The following is a 27,800-nucleotide window of genomic DNA, read 5'->3' as shown; positions in this document are numbered from 1 at the left end:
TTTGTTATTTTGTCTCTGGCTCTTTCTTGTGTCTACTGAAGATACATCTCTTGTTGCATGTTTCTTGCTTTCCAATCAGTCACCATTTTGCAGTGGTTACTTTCACTTGTTTAAACGTTTTTGGAAAATAAATCTTTTTTTTTGTTAACAATGGTGTTTCATATAATTTGTGGAAGCAAGTTAACTTGTAATTTTTTTACTACGTATTAGAATTCTTTGTAATATCACTAAATCGTCAAGGAATAAGGGATCAAAAAGAGATGTAAGGTTGAAAATGTTTTATCCACCCAAAAGTAACATCCCTTGGTTGCCAGCAAGTATTCAAAAGTATGAAACAGAAATGGGGTGAGAACACCTCCTAAAACAAAATCGTGTTCTTTTGAAACCAATAATACAATAAAGCACCTCCAAATCAGTGTTTTTGTTCAATACTTTTCTTTTTGCTGATATTGGACACTTGGAAAGTGCTTGACAAAACTTTTAAACAGTAGTGTGAGGACACAATCACAGTACTTGTAGTGGCATTTAATACATTTCAAACTTTTTTTTTAACGTTTACAAAAATGCTGTGATATTTTATGCAGCTTTAACAGTTATATTCCAATTTCAACTTGCTACAAATAAAAGTCCACAACCATATCATTAACACAATATTGTTGGCCCTGGGCCTGAGTAGATACTATTTCCAGGTATTTTTAAACTAGTCTATTTCCTGAATATCATTGTACCATATCATGCAGTCACATCCCCTGAGAACCACAGATAGCTGTGTGGGTAACTAAGGCTTTACTAAAGGCACTATCCAACTCCTTCACTACTAGTTAATGGCAACTTGTGTTCGGTAGGCTTTAGACAGGAGCAAACCTTTTTGGTTCCCTTTTGTTCTCAACCAGGCTCCCCTGTCTTACCCTTTTTAATAGGGTATACACTCACCGGTCAATTTGTTTACGTACACAACCCCGTTCATTAAAATGGATCACTCCTACAGACAGTGAGTCTTGTGGCCGAAGCTTGCTATATAAAGCATTGAGGCATTCAGTTACTGTTTGATTGAACATTAGAATGGGCAATGAGTGCCCTAAGTGACTTTGAGCGCGGTATGACCGTCGGTGCTAGGCTCGCCGGATCCAGTATCTCAAACGTCCACCCTCCTGAGCTTTTCACACACAACGGTGTCTAGGGTTTACCGAGAAGGGTGCGACAAATAAATAAAAAACATCCAGTCAGCGGCAGTCCTGTGGGCAAAAACAGCTTGTTCATGAGAGAGGTCAAAGGAGAATTGCAAGAATCGTGCAAGCTAACAGTTGGGCCACAAACCCAAATCACGCCGTAGTACAACAGTGGTGTGCAGAACGGCATCTCGGAACGCACAACTCGTTGATCCTTGTCACGGATGGGCTTTTTCAGCAGACGCAATACCGGGTTCCACTCCTATTAGCTAAAAACAAGTGACTCCAGTGGGCATGTTATCACAATCACCACCACTGTCTGCTGAATCCCAGTTCCTGTTGTGTCATGCTCATGTCAGAGTCAGATCTTGGCATAAGTAGCATGAGTCCATGGACCCATCCTGCCTGGTACAGGCTGGTGAAGGTGGTGTACTGGTGTGGGGAATGTTTTTCATGGCACACGTTAGGTCCCCTTGATACCAATTGAGCAACAAAAGTTTCCGACATCTTGTAGAATCCATGCCCAGAAGAGTTTGTGTTGTTCTGGAGGCAAAGGGGGGTCTGAGCCGGTACTAGATGTATACCTAATAAACTGCCCTGTGAGTGATGACTTCAAGGAACCTAGGCCCAACCTCTCAACATATAGGCACTGGAAAACCGGAACAGCAATGTGCCCGCATTGGTCTAAGGGCCCGGTCTTGTCTTTTGGCTGAAGGCCTTAGGCTAGCCCTTCCTTCTTGTCACCTTTTAGTGTTTTATGTGCTGTATTTCTTTGGAAAGCTGACAGGGTCCTCCCAACAGTTATTCTGCTCCTGAGACAGGTTTTCCCTTTGTTTTTCCATGACCATCACAAGATTCTTGCATGATCATATTTGTGCTACATGTCCTTTCCAGAAAATAAATGTATCAGTGCAGATTAAACCGATTTAGGAAGAGCACCCTCTTGCATCTTGCCTTTTCAGGTCCCTCTTATTGTGAGAAATTCTTGAAACATTACAGCCATCCCCTTGTCAATCGACTCCAAACTACACACCCAAATCATTTTTTCACTTTTTTCCATCCTTCTGTTTCTTGTGGGGCTTGCAGTTTTGCTCACTGGCTGAACCGTTCCGTGTAGCAAGCAGGACCTGTCCATCATTGCCAAATTGGAGGCTGTAGTCAGTGGCAGGCAAGGGTCTTCCTTGCTCATCCCGCAGACGGGAAAAAACCTCCTGGTAAAGACCACTGAGCCGCTGCTTCATTTCCCGGACGGAGCGAAGGTTCTCTGCCTTTTCCTTCAACTGGCGGGCCTTGTGGCGGCATAATCCTTCTACCCCCTCTTCGAGCCCAAACAGGGCATCAAGCTTGCGCCGGCGGCAGTTCTGGGCGGCCATCTTGTTTTTGCCCCGCCTGCGAATGTCTCGGATCAGTTTGAGCTGGGTCTCACTGAGGCGATGCTTGGTCAGAAGTTCGTTGAACTCCTCCACGGGCAGGTTGACAATGAGATCGTTGGAGAAGGGGATCTTCATGGTGCGAGCCCGGCGCTCATCACGGCCCCAAAGCTTATCGGAAATGTCATGCTTATAGGGTTTGCTGTAACGCGACTTTGGAAGCTTGAGGGATTTTCCCTGCCTGGGAGAGGTGGCCCTAGGCTGGTTGTAGGTATGGTCGTGGCCCACTTGTTCCAGCCAAGGGAGGTTGTTGAAACGCCCAGGCTTCTGGTAGCTTGTGCTGTACATCTTGCTGACTTCTGGGGAGTACCCTCCCACAGCACCCTCCTCTCGCTCCACAATAACCTCCATGTCAGAGCTGTAGCCCACAGCCCCTTCTTCAGAAAACACAGAAGAGTCAGACGATGTAGAGGACGAAGAAGAGGAATAGGATGCCTCTGAGCCGCTAGGGGATGCAGGGCTGTGGCTGAAGGTCAGAGAAAGTCCAGAGTCAGAGTCTAGCTCCTCCTCAAGTTGGGAGGCCTGTGTTGGGTTGAAGCCTTCCTCCAGAGCCAGGTCCTGGAAGCTAAGCTCATCCAGCAAGGCATCATCCAAGAGGGAGCCGAGTGGACTAGGCAGGACTGGTTCCTCCAGAAAGAGACTTGACTGAATGGAAGGCATGGGGTTGCCAACTGTGCCATTGAGTTCCAAAGAAAGGGCGCTATCTGTCAGGTCAGATGGGCCAAAGGTCAAGTTAAGGTCAAAGTCAGGTACGCTGGAGGACGGACTGAGCAGGGCTAGCTGGAGTGGGGCCTCCAGGGGAACACTGCCCCCGAAGCTGGAGTTGAAGGGGTGACTATCCTGGCTGCTTCTGGGCAGGATTGCCTGCTGAAGGCTGACATCCTGGTGAACGGGGTCCATCAAGCTGGAACTCTGAATAGATCCAGATTGCATTACATCTGTGCCAAGGTCCATATCCTTCCAAAATAGTACAAGAAGTTAGATTAGATGTTCTTACTTTCAGGGCCAGAGTATTTCAGAGTTTATACACTTTTCAACATTTTAAATAAATTATGAGGGGGATAAAATCAGAAACCACTTAGGACTTACTTCTGGCTCCATGATGGCAAGAATATCATGCCACTGCTGCTCCAAGTCCAGGGAGGGATCCCCGTGGGACGACAAGGGGGACAGAAGAAGCTCTCGGACAGGGGTTGGGTCCTCTCCGCTGGCTTCCCTCAGATCTACGCCAACTGGGTCTGACGGCTAAAAACAGAAACATCCCAATGGTCATCCAATGGTCAACAAACCTATCAATGGTCATCTCTTGCCCTAGTACCATCAAATAAAACAACTGTACTGTACCTCCGTCTCCTCTCCACAGGGGAAGGTGTCTTCCAAGAGCCGTAGACATTCCTGGAAGGACATTGAGGACTGAGCTTCCAAGCTGGCAAACTGATGGAGAAGAGAAGGGGAGTGAGCAGAGAGCTACCTGGATGTTCTGGATGGTGACAATGGTTCCTTTTCTTCCGGGCTGAACTGACATAGATGGTGGAGATGATTTAGGCTTTTATAGAACATGTTATGGCAAGAGGGTAAACTAAACAGAACAGTGTGGCTTTATCTGAATCATTTTGTAGTGTGGTATCGAATGTCAATTTCATTTCACTCTGCTTGACCTAAGGAGGAACACAGTAATCTCATGCTCCAGCTATACACCACTGAGGCATGCAAATGCCTTTGTAATGATATGTGGCTGCCCCGGTTCCCATATTTAGGTATAGCGGATTAGGAAGGGTTTCAGGTCTCTTCTAACCCGTAGGAGTGCAAGAGATTGGGGTTAGAAACTGCCCTATAAAAGGGAAGGTTTCTGGGTTATGTTCTTATTTTACACACTTGGGAAGACTGTTTCCTATCTACACCTCATTTACCCCAAACACCCTATCCTGCTTCATGACGCACAGCCAGGATAGAAAACCCATATTTTGTTTCAAGCAACCGGAGTGTTACGCTTTCCCAAAGTGCACCTGTCAGGGCCTCTCAATCGGTCTGTGAGCTGAGGCAGAAAGTTTCCAGTGTTTGGGGAAAGCGGCTCCTATTCCATCTTGAATGCCAGTCTTGCCATGTCTTAACATTTCAGCATGTGCGTTTATAACATAATTGAACCAGGATGTCCAAGTGTACAGGTATATATGGCATATGGACATTTATAGTGGCAAGACAAAGTTTGTGAACCCTTTGGAAATACCTTTCTGCATAAATTGGTCATAAAATTGGATCTGATCTTCATCTAGGTCACAACAATAGACAAACACAGTCTGCTTAAACTAATAACAACAACACAATTATAGGTTTTCATGTCTTTATTTAACACACTGTGGAAACATTCACAGTGCAGGGTGGAAAAAAGTATGTGAACTTTTGGATTTAACTGGTTGACCCTCCTTTGGCAGCAATAACCTCAACCAAATGTTTTCTGTAGTTGCGGATCAGACCTGCACAACGGTCAGGAGGAATTTTGGACCATTCCTCTTTACAAAATTGTTTCAGTTCAGCAATATTCTTGGGATGTCTGGTGTGAACTGCTCTCTTGAGGTCATGCCACAGCATCTCAATCGGGTTGAGGTCAGAACTCTGACTGGGCCACTCCAGAAGGCGTATTTTCTTCTGTTGAAGCCATTCTGTAGTTGATTTACTTATGTGTTTTGGGGCGTTGTCCTGTTGCATCACCAAACTTCTGAGCTTCAATTGGTGGACAAATAGCCTAACATTCTCCTGCAAAATATCTTGATGAACTTGGGAATTCATTTTTCCGTCGATGATAGCAAGCTGTCCAGGCCCTGAGGCAGCAAAGCAGCCCCTAACCATGATGCTCCCTCCACCATACTTTACAGTTGGGATGAGGTTTTGATGTTGGTGTACTGTGCCTTTTTTTCTCCACACATAGTGTTGTGTGTTCCTTCAAAACAACTCAACTGCAGTTTCATCTGTCCACAGAATATTTTGCCAGTATCGCTGTGGAACATCCAGGTGGACTTTTGCAAACTTCAGACGTGCAGCAATGTTTTTTTGGACAGCAGTGGCTTCTTCCGTGGTGTCCTCCCATGAACACCATTCTGGTTTAGTGTTTTACGTATCGTATACTTGTCAACAGGGATGTTAGCATGTTCCAGAGATTTCTGTAAGTCTTTAGCTGACACTAGGATTCTTCTTAACCTCATTGAGCATTCTGTGCTGTGCTCTTGCTGTCATCTTTGCAGGATGGCCACTCCTAGGGAGAGTAGCAACAGTGCTGAACTTTCTCCATCTATAGACAATTTGTCTTACCATGGACTGATGAACATCAAGGCTTTTAGAGATACTTTTTGTAACCCTTTCCAGCTTTATGCAGGTCAACAATTCTTAATCTTAGGTCTTCTGAGATCTCTTTTGTTCGAGTCATGGTTCACATCAGGCAATGCTTCTTGTGAATAGCAAACTCAATTTTTTAAAGTTTTTTTGTAGGGAAAGGCAGCTCTAACCAACCTCTCCAATCTTGTCTCATTGATTGGACTAGGTTAGCTGACTCCTGACTCCAATTAGCTTTTGGAGAAGTCATTAGCCTAGGGGTTCACATACTTTTTCCAACCTGTGAATGTTTAAATGATGTATTCAATATAGACAAGAAAAATATAATAATTTGTGTGTTATTCGTTTAAGTACACTGTTTGTCTATTGTTGTGATCAGATCAAATTTGATGACCAATTTATGCAGAAATCCAGGTAATACCAGTCCCACCTGAGTCCCACCTGATCAGATAAATCCTGTGCAAGTTCTCTATTCGCACGGTCGTAAGAGGGTCCACCATCCCTCCAGATTTCTCTCCAGGTGTCCCCCACCAGCAGCTCCTCCTCTCCCCCCTCAGGCCACTGATGGCGTCCACGATCAGACTGATCCTGCCAAAGTGTATCTGTATCCTGTGAACACACAATAATAATTGAAATGTTAGGCGTAGCAATGTTATCTGCACCTCCATATTAAGCATAACTATGACATTCAATCATCCACACAATGCCCTATGTACCCTTGTATGTTTGATTAAAGTTATCGCTGTACCATTTTTAGATGGGACACATGCCGGGGACAAAAAGAGGGGATCGGAGCCACTTTGCGTTTTATCTACTATTGTTTATTTTTTCCATGAAGGCCAATACATTAGTAGACATTGCATACAAACAGTGAGATGCCTATGAATAGACTTAACCTTTTCCTTAAGTTGGAGCTTAGTGATACCAACTGCTCCAGTCATGTCCCTAAACCAGTTCTAAATTTGTAGCTGATCCTCTCGCCCTCCACTGAAAAGGGACTACTGGAGTTCGGGGTGATGCCCCGATTCTACCTTACAGTACAGCGACCTGGTTGAAACTGACTAACAAACCGTCTTTGGCCTCTCCTTGGCTTTGACACTTTGACTGTTTGGAACATTCTGATATTGTGACCCCTTGAACCGTATTTGACAACATGTTTGACGTCTGACCAGGGGTTGGAAACGAAATTATACACTACACATTAGGAATATTTTGGTAACAGAAAATAACATTTATAACCGGTTCTCAAGGTTAGAAAATAACGGTTCTGTTCTGGAAGAATAGAGATCACTTTGGTTCCAGGTTCTGTTTCCCTTCCTCAAAATGTTTTCCTCTGGTTTTCTGTTCTGTTCCCTGAACCGGTTCCAATCCCTGCCTCTGACCATTCCCTGAGGCCCGTGGTCCTGCTACTCTGGCATCACTCTTATGGGTTTGGGTCAATGTGTACCTGAATGTGACTGGAAAGGATTGCACAGCATGTTTTCCTCAAGCATAAAGCACAACATGAGAAATGTTAGGTAAGGGGGGGGGTGTGAGGCCAAAGGCAGCAGCTCTGGACAGATTTGGGCAGTGGATGGGGTCCATGGGGCTATGTGGTATAGGGCTATACATATACATGTGCCTCTCTGAAGAGGTAATATACTACTAGCCTAAGTTGGTAAACAAGCGTTGTGAAATCAAAGGTTTAACTGTGTGCTAGAATGATGCCACCTCGTGTTACAAAACAAACGAGCAGTGGTCACGGGGGCAATGTTCTGATTGTAGCATAACTACAAAGCTCTCTGAGCTCCGAGTCCAAGTTTCCAAGACAAACATCTGTGGTTTACAGCAGAGCTGGCGAGTCCAGACTAATGTTGTCAGTTTGCCACCTTCCACAATATTGACGCGTCACAATATTACTGCCCTGAGATGCTCAGACAAATGAACTAGGCAGCATTTGTGTTTCATTGAGCAAGTCAAGGTAATAGAGCAGAGATTAGTTGTAATAGAACAAGTCTGGGAAGTTAAGACAAATTATCGCACATGGACTTAGGAGAGGTCCTTGGCCCCTCTGTACGAATGTACAGAGCGAGGGGAGAGGGCAAAGGGTTCACAGAGCACTATCCCAGAGGAAGCTTTGTTGACTTTTCTCCTCTCACTTAATACTGTAGGACTGGTGATGTCTGGCACGCTAGACATGTCCAGCCTAGCCCTGTAAAAATAGCAACACCTATAAGAGGGGGAGATGTGGTGACATGCCCCAGACCCAGACAGTACCACACATTGCTGCCACAATATGAACCTGCTGGGGTTAAAAAATACAGCCCAGCTCTCTCGGTGCGGTTGCTGCCTCACTGATGAGTTCGTCTGGGTGAAGATCGTTATCAGGGACACTTGGATCCTTGGAAGGAACTAAGAGTATCAGTATGTCTGAATCGTTGCATCACGATTGCAGCACCTAACTTGGTCTCAGATGCTCAGTTCAATATCCCTTACTGGAATCTTGGATGACCCAGAAAGCATAACCATCTATGGTAGGAAGAGCCTCAAGAATATATATTTTTAACTATGTTACAAAATATTTGTCAACAGGACTATCCATGGGGGGGGGGGGGTAGTCATCGTGGTTGAGACTGGGTACACAGTCAAATAACCCAAAAGACCAGAATCCAGGAGATGGCAATGACACGCAGAGGACTAAAACAAAACAACCCCCATACTTTCCCCAGTCCAAAACAAGTCCGGTGTAGGGTGCGTACTCGGGCTTGTTGCCAAGCAGATATATATTTACACCCTAAAGTGACTGAAAACTCCCTACACTCCCAAAGTGTCTAATATTGTACCTCAGTGCTAAATGAAAGTGATTTTGGAATTTCCCTTCAAGGTCTAGGTTTTAGCAGTAAAAGCTGTCCCCTGTGTAAAAGCTGTCCCCTGTGTAAATGCTGTCCCCTGTTTAAAAGCTGTCCCCTGCTGTCCCCTGTGTAAAAGCTGTCCCCTGCTGTCCCCTGTGTAAAAGCTGTCCCCTGCTGTCCCCTGTGTAAAAGCTGTCTCTCTGTGAAGAGTAAATAAATAAATACATGTTTTAACTGTAATATTTCAGGTATCTTCAGATATATTTATTTCCTCAGTAAAATCAAGGATTATTGTGATTTCACTTCTAAATATGATTGGTGTACAAATACAATTATCCTACACGGAATGTGTGTACTTTGACAGTTTATCCCTACACCACATCTGCTGGGCTTCGATGGGTATGGAAAGCTGTATGTATGGGGCAAGACTGAACAGCCAGTGGCTAAAGTGGGACACATTTCCAGTCACACACCCCTCTCTGGCCTACTTTCCCCCTGACACAGAGTCGCCTGGGCCCGGCCAGCGCGCCCCTCACAGTGGAACATATCAACAAGCAGCTCTCCCTCAGCTGTTGGAAAAACAAGGGGATGTCCAGCCAAGCTTTTGGCATGCTGCTGCACTAACTCCCCGTGATTCTGTCATTCAATGCCCAACACTGTTGCTCAATGAGTGTTTCGGGTGCCAAAACACAGGCTCGAACAAAAGTGAGCACATGCTAAAACATAATGACGGGGTTGTGACATGGGTTAATTGTAATTTCTTACCATTACTCAAATGTAACTGTTGCAAAACAGTTGGATATCCACACTTAACAAAAAATAGACTGGATAAAACAAGACTGTTGATAATTGTTCGTCTTTTAATGTGATTTATGTCGTGTTTTCAAGTTCAGCAAGTCCTCAGAGAGTAAATATTGACTACTAATGACCTAAGTGGTTTGCCTCGTCATATTGGTCATGATACTTCTGCTATTGAAATCTGAAGAGGCCAGCCCACCAGACACCATGCCAAATATACAATCCCCGGGAACCCTTTTACTATAATAAAACAAACGTTATAACAGGAAAAATGTTTAATTTTAAGGCCTCCCGACCCTGTACGTCGGATTCAGTCTTTTACGATTATTACATAGTTATAATCGATTATTATAAGATTTGATTATAATAGTGCAGAAGGGAACCTCCCCCAACCCCCCCCCCCCCCCCCCCTTCTCGTCAAGACCAGTATGTAGGGGATCTAATTTCAGGCATCTCTTTTACGCCTGCTAAGGTATGTTAGTCACACTGAATAAGCCAAGACGTCTGGCAATCGTTGACGACCTAAGGATTTGCGCACGACGTGGACATCTTGTCTGAGACGGCAAAATTGTGGCGTAAGACGGCTAAAATCGCACAGTCTGCAAGCCTTGAGGATTAGTTATCAGTCACTTATTCTGAAAAGTAACCTACACTTCATTCTTGACTTGCAATCTTAGATACTGTAAATTAAGGGAGTTATAAATAGTAAATATCTTGCCTTGTGTGCATCGCAATCTCTTAGTTATGCAGGTTTGAAATGAACAGCATGATACAGCAAATACAACCAGGAAGCTTTCGCTTGCTTGAATCCGAGGAGGGTGGGAATCCCCACTGTGTTTACTGAAAGGCTGTTTTCATACAAGGGTGTTCTTCTCTCCCAGTTAAGCCTCCTTTTATAGTGATCTCAGCCGCCGGTAAATCCTGCCCTTGATCCCTAATGATATATGACCGGTGTATCACTTGCCTACTGTAAATCAACAGTTTGATTGTTGCCTATTTGAACCCACTTCTCCAGTGGCATAGTCTTGGACTGATTTGCAGTAATGTAGTTCACTATTGTGCATTCATTTGTTTAAGGCACTGCATTGTATTTGAACATGGAATAAGCTCTGACACAGCCAATTCTCTTGAACACCACTCTATGCTGCCACTGGTATTACTGACATAGAGTGTAGAAGAGTTCACCATAGTTTACCTCTTCATAGAGATCCTCATCCTTATCCTCCTCCTCAAGGCTTCTTCTTAGAAGGGCCACCATGGTGTCCAGATTGTCCTCTCCGATTGGCCCGTAATCCGACCCCGCCACCACGCTTGACCTCGAGACCGACCCCACCTGGTCACCCGCATGAACCTCCAACCCACCTGCACCTCCCTCCAGGGTGGCTGGCTGGCCAGGAGCCCCCACCACCAGGGCATCAGGTTCGCGCCGCACCAGCCAGGTTTCTAGCTCCGAGCTGGGCACCCGGAGGCGGTCCAGGGAGCGGACCCAGCCCAGAAGCCTCCGGGCTGTGAAGAAGCCGTCCAGGTCTACACTCTTGGGGTGGAGGTCCTGGCCGTCCAGCTGGTTGTGGAACTGGGTCTGGGTGAGGGTAGAGGTGGGGCCCAGGATCATCTCGTGCGAGGCGGGCAAGTAAGGGCCCACATCTAATCTGACGCCAACCAGGCTGAGCAGGATGGCGACTTGGATCAAGCCCTCTGTGAAATATTTCTTCAGGCACATTATGTCTTGTCTTCAGAGTTTTACAGGGCGAGTGCAAGACACGAGGGAAAGAGAATGGAGACGTGGTGGGTGGCAAAATGCCAAGTGCAAGCCTCAGAAGACTTATTGTCTGTTGATGGGTTATCTATAGCTTCAAGTCAATGTAATAAAGAGGCAAAATAAAGCTATTTTGGATACACCAAAATGGACACTATGGTGAGATAAAAAAAAGTGTCCTCTTCACTCTTCCAAATATCATTAAATCCTATACGGACAAACACAACATGAAAGAATAAAGTTAGATAATACAATTAATTGGTTAGTTATTTCAAAAGAATATCACATTGAAAAGACCATTCATAAAATAAAAAGTAGTGAATCCAATGTAATTGATGAAACAGCAGAGGAAAAGGCTGCTGAATTCAACACCATGCTATAAGATCAGGGTCGCTTAGGGCCTACGGCCGCTAGGGGTCCCGTAACCCAAAAATAACATATTTTTTAGATTAGTTGTTAGCTTCATAGACTATCTAAACTTGTAGTAATCATGGCCGAATACTGACTGAGCACGTGGGCCCTGACCTCCATGGGGCCCCCAATGATTTTGTTAGTCATTCTCACTCAGATATTATATTAATATGCCTGTCGTTACAAAATGTGTAGAATTGCATGAATGTGCTTTAAAACTGCAGACATTTCTCTCCACCACATGGCAAAATGTGTAGAATTGCAGGAAATTTGCTATAAAACAGATTTTTTTCTATGCCCCATGGCAAAATGTGTAGAGTTGCGGGAGATTAATTTAAAAACAAATAAATGTCTCTCCACCGTCAAGAGGTGGGGGAGGCACCCAACCAAATCTTGCTTCGGGGCCCCAAAAGGCTTAAGTGTGCCCTATATACGATTATTGTATACTTAAAGAGTATGACCCAAAGCGAATGTAAAAAAAATATTCCTAAAGATAACAAACAGGGGAGTGTTCTTATTACCAACAAATACCAGTGACTTCACTTCCACTTACTTCCTTCTGTTCGTTCTAGAAGTTGTTTGGTACAGTAGTTAGCGTCAGGGCGGGTACTAGACAGACAGTGGTGAAGGTTACACATTATGTAATCACACTGTTACCCGGGAAATAACAAGCATATTCTGCCAATCAATGGGTCAATTAATAACTTGACAACGCAATTACTTCGGTAACTGTAGGCTACTGTTTGTATTGTATTACGTAATGTTTTCAATAGGCATGTCTATTGCAGTTGTTCCTGCATGAAACATCATGTCATGTGAGGAGCCCGTTCAACCAAAAATGGATTAAATTACTGAATTTGAACCTGTCTGACAGGGAGAACGTTGAGAATTTAACCTGTGGGCTTTTTCATCAAATGGCACTGAAGGAACCCGCGAAATCATTAGAAGTTCATTTGAAAATATCTGGAATTATGTATGGACGTCAAGGATCTAAAAACCGTTGATATTAATTGTCCACCCCCATTCAGAAATGTTCCACTTTTATTGGCAAATAGAAATGGGTCGAGCAACTGAATGTAGAACTGTTTTTAACTGTCCCGTAAACTCCACTTCATCTCAATTTAAGGTATACAATGTGTACAGCCTGTTTACACATTTGCGTACAGTAATAACACCCATATTAGGCCTACATAACTGTCAAATAACACAAACAAGTGTAGGTAATGTTAGTTTCCTGGTTTGACTCTCTTACCGGACTATGGAGACAGGAGTTGTCAAAACGAATGGGCACATCAGTGGAAACGCAGCAAGCCCAATCCTTTTGGAAGATTTTGTATTCTGACTCTAAATCAGAGAGTGGAGAATTTTAAACCCTGCTCAGTTCACCGAGCAGCTCGCTGTCCCCTCCCTACATGACGTGAAGCCTACCATTTCTCTTTTCTATAACTACGCGGCGTCAAAAAACCATACCCCCCTATAGGCTATACCGCCCATCTATATCAACCCTGCCAAATCAATTGAACACACACACAGCCACACCGTACGCAGGCTCCAAAGTAGAATATCCTACTGTCTGGCTGTCAGTCCATCCCTATGTGCATTGCTGCCATCTGCCGTGCTAGAATGAACTAGAACAGAAAGACATCCACGCTGGATAATCCAGACGAGCCTCGCAACATGGTTTGAATCACATATATTTTTTAAATAAAGTAGGCTATCACTTGTAACAAGAGTAGTTGATTTTTTACATATTCTATACACATGAGATTAAAGATACTACTGATAGGATGTATGTGCATAATATCCCATAATTCACTACTTGGCCATCAAAACCTTATCGGTGTTCATTTTGGAGTAACGCGTAAAAACACCACTGTAAAAAACTGACGCCATTGTGGTTCCTAGAGAACAAGGACCTAACATCATTCACGGATTTGAGGGAGCCAACATGGCCGAATGAGGGGCTTGGTTTCGCGGAGCCTCCTCTAGGCCAGCGGAGGATCCGCCCACCCATGAGTCAGAGGATTTTGTGAGGTCTACTAGAATGACAGCTCAAACCTGTCCACGTCAACACCAGAGAACCACTATGGAGATCGCGTCTTTGGTAAGCAATCGGTAGGGATATGGAGCTTTTTATATATTTTCTAAACGAGTATTACCTTGTAAATGCATGATTAGGCCAGTTGCTTGAATAGCATTCATTATAGCCCTTTGCTGCGTAAAATGTTGTATTCAGTATTTTTGCATCATGCCCAGCCTAAGAAGTGATTTTTTTTAGGTCTCTGACTGGCTGGATCTAATATTTTCAGGTACGATAGCAGACATTAGGAGGTACTGTATTCTGCACAACTATCGTTGTAATCTGAATGTAGTCTATGCGCTATTTGAGTGTAGTGTAGTGAGATTCCACAACCAACAGCAACATGTGTTGCACTTTTCCTCGTCAATGGGCAATTGCTGTTGTACAAACTCGAACAGTTGACAAATTAGCCCAGAGAGAGGGGCATACTGTCTAAAAAGCTACCCCATGTCGCATATCTGAGATTATAACATAATTTATGATTTACACTTAAATGAATGACATGAGTTGTCGGCTATCCGTTATACTTTTATTATAACTGACATCAGCCTGCCCAAGCATTGAAGGGTGAACACTGGATATATTGTGTGCCACGTCTACGATATTTGGTTTCAACCGGAGGAGCTGCGTTTCGCAGCATTTTACGTTTACCAAAAACTTGATTCCACAGGTGGGTTGTTCAACTAAATATGCATAGAATAATTTTCCACTTTTGAACTAAACTCTAGACAGATGATCGTTGCATAAATTGTTTTTGTGTTAGTATTTTCTACTGTAATTTAAATTTAGAATAAAACAAGCAGCGCTGGACAAGGCCGCAATTACTTTTCGTTGATTATCCAACCTGCTGTACTTGACCCTCGGCCTCAAAATATCTCTCTCTCTCTATATATATATATATATATATAGATATATCTATATATACACTTTTTTTTACTGATATAATTGTATCTGATGTATTGCCCAGTGTTTTCTGTTAGTAGGCAGTCATTATGGCTGCACAGTACAGTGTCTGGATGTGGACTTCATAAGTTATGCACTCTTGATATTGATATTCACTGTGCTTAATTCACAAGATAATGTTGCACAAAGGACCTTGGGACTGTTGACCTGACACCTGCACCTCATTGAACTTTTCAACGAATGAGTTCCACTGTGGACTGTTTCTAATTTGACACAGACATCTGGATGACTGGTTTGCACTTTCCTCCAGTTCATCTCAATTCGAGGTCTAAAGTCCCGAATGTGATGTTCCTGGCCCAAGTTCTGTGATACACTTAGGCTCTGAGTCTGTGGTAGTCAGTGCATAACAGAACTTTGGCCCGGGTTCAACCAAGCCACCGTGGGATGGAAAAGAACTGAAGGATCTGAAGGACCATCGACATCTACGCTCACGTCTCTTTCTGACATTGTCGTATCCCTCATGTTGTTGAAGAACACGACTAGATTTTATTATCATCACCAAAATGTTGTCTTCATCATCAGTGCTCTATCAATAACCGTTTAGGAATGTGTTCAGTAACGCCTCGGGTCCCTATGGGAAATGCAAATTGTCCTTTTTATTCTAGTCAACGTGTGGTCACACTGTCTTTCAGGAACCCTCGCTGTACACCGTGAAAGCGGTCTTCATTCTGGACAACGATGGCAATAGACTTCTATCAAAGGTATGCTAATGACAGTTGTCCCATGGCGGCCCACGTTGGCTATTGTTGTGGCGTCAAGACATTGTGAGAACTTCCCCAACTACCTACCCCAAATGAGGTGTATTCATCATAACTAATGCGGCTAATGTCTGACTTCCGATGTGTTTTTAGTACTACGACACAGAGCTCTACCCCTCCATGAAGGAGCAGAAGAACTTTGAAAAGAACGTTTTCAACAAGACACACAAAGCTGACAGTAAGTTTTGCCCCATAAAAAAAAAATGACCCAGGAGACTATAGGAGTAGATGATTGAGCTTGAGTCCTGATAGTCTATTCCATGTTATAGTTTTAATGAACCTGTAAGATAAAAAATAAAAAACATTCTAACAATGTGGCGAGAGAGTTGAGAAGATGTTGAGAAGATGTGCACCATCAGGGAAATCAGTATCAACAGGATCATAATGTAAATCAATGCATATGTGTACCAGTCGTCTTTGGCTTCACGTTAGTAGACGACTGTGTAAATAATGATTTACTTAGGACCCGTTGTTCACACACCCTTTTGTGTGTCCTCCACCATAGAAAAACAAGAGACTGTGTTAGCTGTATAGCATTAGCCTGCGGCTCAACCCTCATGGGTCAGTTTATCTAAACACGAGAAACGGTATTGGTTCCTCTGGGTTCTTCAGTCCTCCCAAGCTCACGTTACATCGAACAAAAGGGGAGGGAACCAGTTCAGCGACAGACAGCTCTCGCACTCTTTTGTTCCAATGAAATTCACAGCAGTCATCCGACACCCCGGGTCCACCTGCCCCTAAGGAGGATGCCCAATCTCTATCTCTATATCCCTCCTTCCTCTCCATCCCTTCTTCCCCACACACATAGGAGTTGAGCATTTTATATGACAAAACTCACATTTTAAATTGGAAGACGACCATAAAACCTCTCACTTGGGTATTCTCGGTAAGTGTGAATGTGCTTTAATGTTTACTTGGTGGCTTGATCTCTCTCTCTCTCTTCCCCCCCCAAGCAGATGAGATTGCCTTCGTGGAGGGGATGACGATCGTGTATAAGTGCAGCATCGACCTATTCTTCTACGTGGTGGGCAGTGCACAGGAGAATGAGGTAGGTAATCTGATGCAGAGGGAGTACAAGGCTAGACTGGTGCTTCAAAGACTATACATTATGGCCCGGATCCTTTTTGCACAAATCTTCCATTGGCATCAATGCATAATTCACACAGTCTGAGTTAAGCGCTCACATATGAATTTAGAATTCGGATCTCAGAAAGCAACATGTAATTTGTAGTAGCGGTGCATGGGTGAAATCACTGGGAAGCCAAGCCCCCCCCCCGAATTACAGCCTATGTGTTGTGAAAATTGCATTGTTTCGTCTTTAACCTGTTAATTAATATGCCTTGTGACCATGATATAAGAAGACACAGTGGCAGAATAAATTCAACCACACCTTTTTGTTTTATCACACAACCGGAGAGCAACCTCTGTCCCGTGAAGTCCACAAAGCGCTGCTTTCACTAGTCCAGCACCATTTCAACTTCAACATTTCATCATCATCAAATCTCCTCTGATTAGTCTAGTATAGTGACAACTAAAAAGATACCAAAAACAATTTCATCCAGTCAACGTAAGCTAAATATGATGTGCCTGTCCATGGTTCTGATTTCTGTGTGTGCGTGCACACGCATTAGTGCAAGTAGGAAATCATGTTGACTCACCCTACTTGTAGTGAAACGCCAACACCATCCTCCTCTCTCACGTTGACGAAATGGTCAATCGCTCTGTCATACAGTACACAATTTAATTTTTTGTTGTCCCAGACTACCTGGCTAAAATGATTGCTAGCTAGCCTAACTTCCTTTCATAGGCAACGTTAGCAAGTTGTAACATGAGCTTTCTACATCTATATGTACATCTATATACACTACCGGTCAAAAGTTTTTAGAACACCTACTCATTCAAGGGTTTTTCTTTATTTTGACTATTTAATAGTGAAGATATCAAAACTATGAAACAACACATATGGAATCGTGTAGTAACCAAAAAAGTGTTAAACTAATCCAAATATATTTGATATTTTTCAAATAGCCACCCTTTGCCTTGATGACAGCTTTGCCCACTCTTGCCATTCACTCAACCAGCTTCACCTGGAATGCTTTTCCGACAGTCTTGAAGGAGTCCCCACATATTCTAAGCAGTTGTTGGCTGCTTTTCCTACACTCTGCGGGGTCCACCTCATCCCAAACCATCTCAATTTGGTTGAGGTCGGGGGATTGTGGAGGCCAGGTCATCTGATGCAGCACTCCATCGCTCTCCTTCTTGGTAAAATCGCCTTTACACAGCCTGGAGGTGTTTTGGGGTCATTGTCCTGTTGAAAAACAGATAGTCCTACTAAGACCAAACCAGATGGGATGGCTTATTGCTGCAGAATGCTGTGGTAGCCATGCTGGTTAAGTGCACCTTGAATTCTAAATAAATCACAGACAGTGTCACCAGCAAAGCACCCCCACACCATTACACCTCATCCTCCATGCTTTACGGTGGGAAATGCACATGCTGAGGTCATCTGTTCAGCCACACCGCGTCTCACAAAGAAAGGGCGGTTGGAACCAAAAATCTCCAATTTGTACTCCAGACCAAAGGACATATTTCCACTGTTCTAATGTCCATTGCTTGTGATTCTTGGCCCAAGCAAGTCTCTTCTTATTATTGGTGTCCTTTAGTAGTGGTTTCTTTGCAGAAATTTTACCACGAAGGCCAGATTTACACAGTCTCCTCTGAACAGTTGATTTTGAGACGTGTCTGTTACTTGAATTCTGTGAAGCATTTATTTGGGATGCAATTTCTGAGGCTGGGAGCTCTGATGAACTTATCGAATGCAGCAGAGGTAACTCTGGGTCTTCCATTCCTGTGGCGGTCCTCATAAGAGCCTGTTTCATCATAGCGCTTGATAGTTTTTGCAACTGCACTTGAAGAAACTTTCAAAGTTCTTGAAATTGTCCTTATTGACTGACCTTTATGTTTTAAAGTAATTATGGACTGTTTCTCTTTGCTTATTTGAGCTGTTCTTGTCATAATATGGACTTAGTCCTATTTGGTAAAATACCATATTCTGTATATCCCCCTACCCTGTCACAACAAAACTGATTGGCTCAAAGGCATTAAGGAAATAAATTCCACAAATTAAGTTTTAAGAAGGCACACCTGTTAATTGAAATGCATTCCAGGTGACAACCTCATGAAGCTGGTTGAGAGAATGCCAAGTGTGTGCAAAGCTGTCATCAAGGCAAAGGGGGGCTATTTTAAGAATCTCAAATATAACATTTTGGGTTACTACATGATTCCATGTGTTATTTCATAGTTTTGATGTCTTCACTATTTTTCTACAATGTAGAAAATAGTAAAAAATAAAGAAAAAACTTTGAATGAGTAGGTGTTCTACAACTTTTGACCTGTAGCGTATTTTGAACTTCCATCCTCTCAGGCTAAGGGCACAACCATATATAAATTAATGGTTGGATCAGAATCTCCATGGCCAGTACAGAAAAACAATTACAACCACAAGTCCACGGCTAATTTAGGAATGTGCAAATTTGAGCTAGCCAGCTCACCACCGGAAGACAACAAAACAATGAGATGTTTCTGTCAATGACATATGCTTTTATTGCAATTTGAGAGGAGTGATAAAAAAAATTCAAACTGGCTTCACCTTGACACTTTTTTTTGGTGCGCCAGGATCACTCATAGTTGAGCTCGCTCAGTTTTAGCCCAACGCTGATTGGCAAATTTTGTATACTTCTTTTTAATCGAGGGATGCCAAATGCTCGTTGGCTTCCCTTGCGTTCAATGCTACGGGCGGCAACAATGTCGTACTCGTTTGGACCAGACAGTATCAGACAGATGGCCTACACGTAGAGAGACAGAGGGGGCGCTGTTTCGCTCGCTCGGGTGCTTTCTCCTGTGAGATCAATTTGCAAAAGAGGCTGAATGTAGGAAAATGATGAAACACAGAGAGATGAAAGATTATTATTATTGCATGTAATATATACAGTGCCTTGCGAAAGTATTCGGCCCCCTTGAACTTTGACCTTTTGCCACATTTCAGGCTTCAAACATAAAGATATAAAACTGTATTTTTTGTGAAGAATCAACAACAAGTGGGACACAATCATGAAGTGGAACGACATTTATTGGATATTTCAAACTTTTTTAACAAATCAAAAACTGAAAAATTGGGCGTGCAAAATTATTCAGCCCCCTTAAGTTGTAGTTTGTAGCGCCACCTTTTGCTGCGATTACAGCTGTAAGTCGCTTGGGGTATGTCTCTATCAGTTTTGCACATCGAGAGACTGAAATTTTTTCCCATTCCTCCTTGCAAAACAGCTCGAGCTCAGTGAGGTTGGATGGAGAGCATTTGTGAACAGCAGTTTTCAGTTATTTCCACAGATTCTCGATTGGATTCAGGTCTGGACTTTGACTTGGCCATTCTAACACCTGGATATGTTTATTTTTGAACCATTCCATTGTAGATTTTGCTTTATGTTTTGGATCATTGTCTTGTTGGAAGACAAATCTCCGTCCCAGTCTCAGGTCTTTTGCAGACTCCATCAGGTTTTCTTCCAGAATGGTCCTGTATTTGGCTCCATCCATCTTCCCATCAATTTTAACCATCTTCCCTGTCCCTGCTGAAGAAAAGCAGGCCCTAACCATGATGCTGCCACCACCATGTTTGACAATGGGGATGGTGTGTTCAGTGTCATGAGCTGTGTTGCTTTTACGCCAAACATAACGTTTTGCATTGTTGCCAAAAAGTTCAATTTTGGTTTCATCTGACCAGAGCACCTTCTTCCACATGTTTGGTGTGTCTCCCAGGTGGCTTGTGGCAAACTCTAAACGACACTTTTTATGGATATCTTTAAGAAATGGCTTTCTTCTTGCCACTCTTCCATAAAGGCCAGATTTGTGCAATATACGACTGATTGTTGTCCTATGGACAGAGTCTCCCACCTCAGCTGTAGATCTCTGCAGTTCATCCAGACTGATCATGGGCCTCTTGGCTGCATCTCTGATCAGTCTTCTCCTTGTATAAGCTGAAAGTTTAGAGGGACGGCCAGGTCTTGGTAGATTTGCAGTGGTCTGATACTCCTTCCATTTCAATATTATCGCTTGCACAGTGATCCTTGGGATGTTTAAAGCTTGGGAAATCTTTTTGCATCCAAATCCGGCTTTAAACTTCTTCACAACAGTATCTCGGACCTGCCTGGTGTGTTCCTTGTTCTTCATGATGCTCTCTGCGCTTTTAACGGACCTCTGAGACTATCACAGTGCAGGTGCATTTATACGGAGACTTGATTACACACAGGTGGATTGTATGTATCATCATTAGTCATTTAGGTCAACATTGGATCATTCAGAGATCCTCACTGAACTTCTGGAGAGAGTTTGCTGCACTGAAAGTAAAGGGGCTGAATAATTTTGCACGCCCAATTTTTCAGTTTTTGATTTGTTAAAAAAGTTTGAAATATCCAATAAATGTCGTTCCACTTCATGATTGTGTCCCACTTGTTGTTGATTCTTCACAAAAAATACAGTTTTATATCTTTATGTTTGAAGCCTGAAATGTGGCAAAAGGTCGCAAAGTTCAAGGGGGCCGAATACTTTCGCAAGGCACTGTATATATATTTTTTTACATATACACAGTGTGTATATGTAATTTTTTATGGGGGGGGGGGGGGCGCTGGCTTCCTTTTGCATCCATGAATACACGCCACTGGTCATTTGTTGGCATGACGTCATAATTGGAGACCCTATATATTGCAAATGCCCATGAGAATAAATGACTTATAATTAGATTTTCTTCAGCACTTCTTGTTGCTATGTACGTTGCTAGCGAAGGACCAGTCCTTTTATGGCAAATTGGCATTTATATTCTACAGGCATTGTGATTAAACCACACCTGACTTTTCGTTCTCTCTGTCCCTTTCCCACAACCTTTTCTCTGTTTACTTCGCCTGGCTTCCATCTATACTTCTCAATTCTCTTGTTTTCCTTTCATCCTCCCCTCACCCACTGCCCTGCTCTCTCTTCCTATAGCTCATGCTCATGGCTGTACTGAACTGTCTGTTTGAGTCCCTCGGTCAAATCCTAAGGTAAGTGTTGTCTATGTTGAAGTAACCTCCCTTTTTAAAATGTGAGGAAGTCGGTCTCCTTTAGGGGGCTAACGATTGCAGGAGAAAAATGTAACAGTCAACAGCAATGCATGAAACGATTATTCAAAATAGTTTGGTTAATTATTAGAGAACATCTCGTAAATATTTAAAAATATATATATATTTAACCTTTATTTAACTAGGCAAGTCAGTTAAGAACAAATTCTTATTTACAATGACGACCTAGGAACAGTGGGTTAACTGCCTTGTTCAGGGGCAGAATGACAGATTCTTACCTTGTCAGCTCGGGGATTCGATCTAGCAACCTTTCGGGTTACTGCTCTAGCCACTAGGCTACCTCCCGCCCCAAATATAGGGACAGGTCAACAAAATTAGAAAAGTTAATTTCAGATTTTGACTAGCTCTGGTGTAATTGTTTCCTTCGTGCGTTCCAAATATGGGGAACCGTGTCAGTTGAAGGCTGCACTAAGTTAGTGATTGTTTATTTTGGGTTATATATATATATATATATATATATATATATATATATATATATATATATATATATATATATATATATATATATATATATATATATATATATATATATATATATATATATATATATATATATATATATATATATATATAATGGGACGACAGTGACACACCCTTGGCCTCTCAGTGAAGGGGAACAGCTTGACAGGGGCTGGTGCCGTTACCATAGAAACCAATGCAGTAGCAATGCAGGGAGGGAGAGGGAGGGAGTGAATGAATCTATTTGTTTCCTCTCTCCACTCCTTTTCATGCAGTTTTCTCCTATATATTTTTTTTCAAATGCCAACTGTTCGGTATCATTTCAAACCTTGACAACTGGTGCTACAGGAAGTTAATTTAAGTCAGTGTTTTGAAATGTACAGAATAGCCTAAGGTGTTGTGAGCCCTGCATTTCTGGCCCACAAGGCAATAATATGAGATCCTATCACAGGTTTCAGCCCTATTGGCTCAGACATACTAACCACAATTCAAGTCAGTCAATGAAGTTTTCTTACTCACAGGAAAAATGTGGAGAGAAGGTGCCTATTGGACAACATGGACGGCGTCTTCTTAGTAGTGGACGAAATTATTGACGGGGGGTAACGTATAGATTGGGTTGATAATTGGATTCGTTCTTGATTTCTTGTTTTGGCAAAACAAATCAGATTTTTATTTGTGTCCTTGTTTGACATATTACTGCATTGTTAGGAGCTAGTAACACTGCACCCCGCTATAACATCTGCTATACTGTGTATGCGACCAATACACTTTGATTTGAGGTATCATTCAAGGGATGGAGTTGGGAGTTACTGGTATGCTATCCTGTGTTCTCTTAATGACTGACCTTACCGTTGTGTTACCAGGGTGATCTTGGAAAGCGACCCCCAACAGGTCATCCAGAAGGTCAATTACAGGGTAAGACAGCTACAGTCACTGACTGTGTCTACTGTATGGATGAATACATGGATTCTGATATGGGGACAATACTTGAAGACACAGATGACTATAGGAAATGGTGATTTTTATTTTCAGACCAACAGACGTGGGGATTGTGTCTCGTGGATTGTTGTTGAATCTGACAACCTGTATGTTTGAGGAAAATTAATTAACTTATTTGATGTCACAACACCAAATGCCAGTCTTCAGGCCCCCCCCCCCCCCCCCCCCCCCTCAACACCAGGTCCATCTTCCTCTCATGTGTCCTCTCTCCCCTGACCCCACCCTCACATTGTCAGCTGGATGGTTCAGAGCAAGCCTACGGCTTAGGCCTCTTTGATTACATCGTTGGTAACATTGATGAACAGACGGACAGAAGCCAGTGTGCATAGCAACAGACTGCCCCTACCACCAGAGATGACGGGTGAGGGATAGCGGGTGAGGGATAAGCGGGTGAGGGAGATCCAGCTCAGGTAACTGCATGGTGAGAGAGCATATCACTTTAGGTTCTGATAACCTCCAGATAACCACCTCACAACGTTGGAACAACTGTCCTCTAAGTCTGTGTCTTGCTGTGGTTTGTCAGTGGTTAGCCTCCGGTTGCCCGGCGTGTTTCAAGGAGTCCATATGGGGTTCTAGGAAATGCCACAGGTGTTGGTACGCTAAGAGCAGCAGGGCCCTTTGTTGTACTCCCTTGCACAATGCATGCCTTGTGTGAGGCAGCCATTTTAATTAGATTGTGGTGGTCACTGACATATTTACCAATGTCGGAGTGAATTTACATTCGCAATGCAAGGCATCAATTTCCTTTTTTTAGGGCATTATGTTATCTTGCTTGCCCTATGTGTTTGACTCTTTACGCACACAGCCCCTAATGGTGTGTGCGCTTGATTTGCTATGGCGTCATGTCCCCTCTTTCTTTTACGGTATCTATTCCAGGCGGATGAGAACCCACTGTCAGAGCAGAGCGTGGCTCAGGTGAGGTCATACACACGCACCCACACGCCAAGCAATGGCACCCTGCATGTATAGTACGACTATCTTTTCTATTGATAGGACTTTAGCCATTTAATTTCCGCTCACACCTGATGACATAACCTTCTGTTCTACTGTCATATACAGTATATGAATTGCGTATAAACTATAACATGATTCTTATCAGGGTTGGGGTCAGTTCCGTTTTTGAATTCTAGTCAATTCAGGAGGTACACACATTGTCATTCCAATTATCTTCAATGCTTTGAAATGGAATTTGGTTTACTTTCTGAATTGACTGGAATTTCAATGGAATTGCGCCCAACCCTGATTATTATCTTCCCAGTTACCCATTTTCATCATTTGTACACTACGTTCTCTGTAGAATAAAGCCACAGTACACAATATATGGATAATTGTCTCCCAGTGTTGTTCAATTTTTAAAATGATCAAATATTACTACTCATAATACCTGGTTGATTTAATTGATCGGGTCCAGTGTTATGACATGCTGTCAATACTACAATAGGATTTCCATTTGACTGAAGTCACTGCATTCAGTCATAGGTTCATCCATTTGACTGAAGTCACTGCATTCAGTCATAGGTTCATCCATTTGACTCGTGTATTCTTTATGTGCGCCAAACACACTGCATTCACACAATGCTTTCGATATCATTTAGGAGAATTTCCAGCATGTACTAACCTGCATCTGAATTTGATGCCATGCTCACACCTGCATAGTCAATGATGGAATGGCTCACATTGCATGATCAGCTTGGCTGATTAACTGCTCTTACCATCATGCAATGCTTTGCCTGTTACTTCCTCTTTCCTTCTTCTCCTAACACTTTGGTTTAACCCTCACAGCACATTACGGACAAATTGGCTATGACCTCCAATGTAAGTCCTCTCACTCCTCACCCTCCGACGTGGGACATTTTGAGTCTCCTGGGGCTTGTTCAGAAGACCAGAATGTTGCAGATATAATAATATATATATTTTTTAAATGTAACCTTTATTTGACTAGGCAAGTCAGGTAAGAACAAATTCTTATTTACAATGACGGCCTAGGAACAGTGGGTTAACTGCCTTGTTTAGGGGCAGAATGACAGATTTTTACCTTGTCAGCTCGGGGATTCGATCTAGCAACCTTTTAGTTACTGGCCCAACGCTCTAACCACGGCTACCTGCCGCCCCTGATAGATAGATAGATATGAAGTATATAGAATGGACATGACTGTTCTATACTGGTCATCTCTGTGTGACTTTCAGACTGCCCTGTACTCCTGAATCAGACCCTGCTTGCAAGGAAGGGTTCATATCCAAAGCTATTAATTAACTATTTGCCTTGTGGTATTTTCTCTCCCAAGTTGGAACCAAACTTCAAACGACAATACCTTGAAAAGCCTCTAAGAGACATGGAATTGTCATGGTGCCTATATTATTATTTATTTTTTTAAACTAGACCTAGACAATAAACACAAAACACTGAACGGAAACTACTAGACGTAGACACTAGACACAAGTTTATCCTTTTACCTGGGTTCCTTGCGCCCCCTGGTGTATAGTTTTACGCTCTGCGTCTCTGTTTTTCTTGTGGAATTTCATTTTAGCAGGGAGAGTGACGATTATATATCAGAGGCACACTTGCATCAGGTCGTTACCAATATTGAATAGAATTGAATTGTGTTTCTAAGCTAGATGAAAATTCATTTTAAGTCTGCTCAGAGAAGCCGACTCACTTTGTTTTGTGTCTACTACACAAAATACACTTACAAAGTTTGTTACACTTACGAAGCTTATGGGGCTCATGTTTCATGTAAAATATGAACATTTGAGGAGTTCCATTCAAATTCACATGCATACAATAGTGACACCTACTGGTTGACTTGTGTCACAATTAACAATACATTTAACACTACTACAGTATACTATAATAGGCTACTATTATTGATCTGCGATAGTGTCGTTTCTCCACACTCAATCTGAAAAGGTGTTTTCTGTTTTTTTTTCTCTCCAGATAATGCAGTCTGCCAAAGAACAAATAAAGTGGTCAATACTCAAATGATCTACACTGCCTGTCCAAAGGTCAAATGTTTTACAGTAATGGACAGTACGAATTTATGTGTAAATATTAAGGGGTGTATTTAGCGATTTATGCTTAAATAGGCTATATTTATAGTAATTAGTGGCAAATACAGTGGTTTTCCTATGAAGGCAAGATGATATTTGTAATTATTATTTTGGAAATAATCTGTTTTAATTTATTTGATTTGCAATAAAAATCTGAAGAATTATGCTAGATTATAGCATATGATTTTGTTAATTTCCCTTAACCCACACAAAATGCTCTGTAAAGAACGTTTTAAACAAACCAAGAGAACTGAATTTTGTTTTAATTTGCTCAGGCCTACACAACAAGGGGAACTGTTGCTTAGGCTTCAATGATTATGAAGTTATGTTACAGAGAACTTTAAACATGACATTTTGATATACTACATGTTAAAGCTTTGTAAGTTTAACAGAAAAAGGGCAATAGCCTGTGTGTTGTTACAGTAGTTCAGTTTCTGGTTGAAAGTCAGGTTACCCCCATGTTCATTATAGAATGATTGTGTGTTCATAATAAAACGAAGTTGGCATAGGTAGGTAGGCGTATGTTTTTTTCTAAAGCACTGAGAACACCTTTAAGACAATAATAAAATATATTTTGTTACTAGCCTGTGATGGACAAATAAACTATTTGAATATTTCCTCATTTTAACGCCAAATAGGAAGATAGGCTAATAATTGTTAGTTTTGTTGATTTATATTGCCGTCTGTTTTCTAATTTGAGTCTGCCTGTTGTCAAGCTAATTAAACTATTTTTTTGTATTTTGTGTTGTCAAAATGTCTCTTGTTCCATATTTATATCTAATTTGACAACAACAAAAAAAATCTTGTTTCCTCGAAAAGGCTTCCTGTGAGTAGTGAAGGCTGTAGCCCAGTGTCTTTTGAAATGAAATCTTACTTGTTAATATTCATGAGACATGGGATGTGTCTGTTTTGATTGGACGTCAGGGTCTGACGTCAAAATCCCCGCCTTCATATCAAGAGCCAATGAAGCGTTTCAGATGTTAAATATAAAATTGTGATTGGATGTGTCTGGTGCAGGGTGGAGTTTTCTGTGTTCCATATCATTCTGTGCTAAATATCGTTTTAATTGTTCAATGTAGGCTGTAATTAGGCAAATTTAGTACAGACAATGAAGATGTGTCTGTGGTGAATATTATAGTACATGTAAAGACATTGAATAGCAAGCAAAGTTGCTTGTAAGGCCTATTTTAGATTACATTGCGATGCTTTAGATTTAAGAATTTGTAGAACTGGTTCGCTATTATATAATTGGAAAACATTTATTATAGGTTTTAAGAATTATTTCGATTCTGAAATTATAATGTTTAACGAATTTCATGGCAAGAGGGCATATAGGTCTCTTAAAATGAACACTGGTCCAAATGTACAAGGCGCACCTGCTACTTTCATATAAGGATGGAGGAAAAGGAAACGGATTACATTATATTTATTTAGCCTACACATCTAAAAATCGAATTAACTCTCTAAATCTTTAGTTTACGATGTTATATGCAATTTTACTGCCATTCGTGTTTAGCCTATTTTCGTTTGAAAATAATATGCACAATTGCATTATAAATAAATAAAAATTGTATTATAGGCTACATACGCTTCAAAACGCTTGT

The 27,800-nt window shown here is 42.2% G+C and overlaps 2 protein-coding genes across 31 annotated transcripts; one reads left to right on the top strand and one right to left on the bottom strand.

The window, feature by feature from the left end:
• Positions 1-263: 263 nt before the first annotated feature.
• Positions 264-13,359, bottom strand: LOC110486161 (endoplasmic reticulum membrane sensor NFE2L1). Of its 3 annotated transcripts, XM_021557563.3 has the most exons (7): positions 12,975-13,285; positions 12,276-12,331; positions 10,751-11,519; positions 6,368-6,535; positions 3,944-4,033; positions 3,689-3,844; positions 264-3,556 (listed from the first exon to the last, which is right to left on the bottom strand). In XM_021557563.3, exons 3-7 carry the CDS (start codon positions 11,273-11,275, stop codon positions 2,216-2,218), a joined length of 2,280 nt encoding a protein of 759 aa, XP_021413238.3. In that variant the 5' UTR covers positions 11,276-11,519; positions 12,276-12,331; positions 12,975-13,285; the 3' UTR covers positions 264-2,215. The 3 variants fall into 3 exon arrangements, with proteins under 3 accessions (XP_021413238.3, XP_021413237.3, XP_090052362.1); XM_021557562.3 differs by lacking the exon at positions 12,276-12,331 and having other exon boundaries at positions 12,975-13,359; XM_090196236.1 differs by lacking the exon at positions 12,276-12,331 and having other exon boundaries at positions 3,944-4,025; positions 12,975-13,339.
• On the top strand, positions 13,250-26,934 carry LOC110486162 (coatomer subunit zeta-1). Of its 28 annotated transcripts, XR_005035522.2 has the most exons (12): positions 13,258-13,402; positions 13,628-13,826; positions 15,398-15,466; positions 15,617-15,701; positions 16,477-16,571; positions 21,557-21,612; positions 22,671-22,748; positions 23,013-23,064; positions 23,385-23,509; positions 24,025-24,063; positions 24,931-24,963; positions 26,084-26,934. XR_005035522.2 is itself a non-coding variant. In XM_036940814.2 (11 exons), exons 2-11 carry the CDS (start codon positions 13,767-13,769, stop codon positions 26,129-26,131), a joined length of 612 nt encoding a protein of 203 aa, XP_036796709.1. In that variant the 5' UTR covers positions 13,250-13,402; positions 13,628-13,766; the 3' UTR covers positions 26,132-26,934. The 28 variants fall into 28 exon arrangements, 24 of the variants coding, with proteins under 24 accessions (XP_036796709.1, XP_021413240.1, XP_036796710.1 ...); XM_036940814.2 differs by lacking the exon at positions 23,385-23,509 and having other exon boundaries at positions 13,250-13,402; positions 16,480-16,571; XM_021557565.3 differs by lacking the exon at positions 23,385-23,509 and having other exon boundaries at positions 13,250-13,402.
• The last annotated feature ends 866 nt before the right edge of the window (positions 26,935-27,800 follow it).

Source organism: Oncorhynchus mykiss, chromosome 13, assembly GCF_057628025.1.
Source record: "Oncorhynchus mykiss isolate SJ-2025 chromosome 13, ASM5762802v1, whole genome shotgun sequence".
Lineage (NCBI taxonomy): Eukaryota > Metazoa > Chordata > Actinopteri > Salmoniformes > Salmonidae > Oncorhynchus > Oncorhynchus mykiss.
Note: the sequence above shows the minus strand (reverse complement) of the source record. Positions and strands in the feature narration are given on the sequence as shown.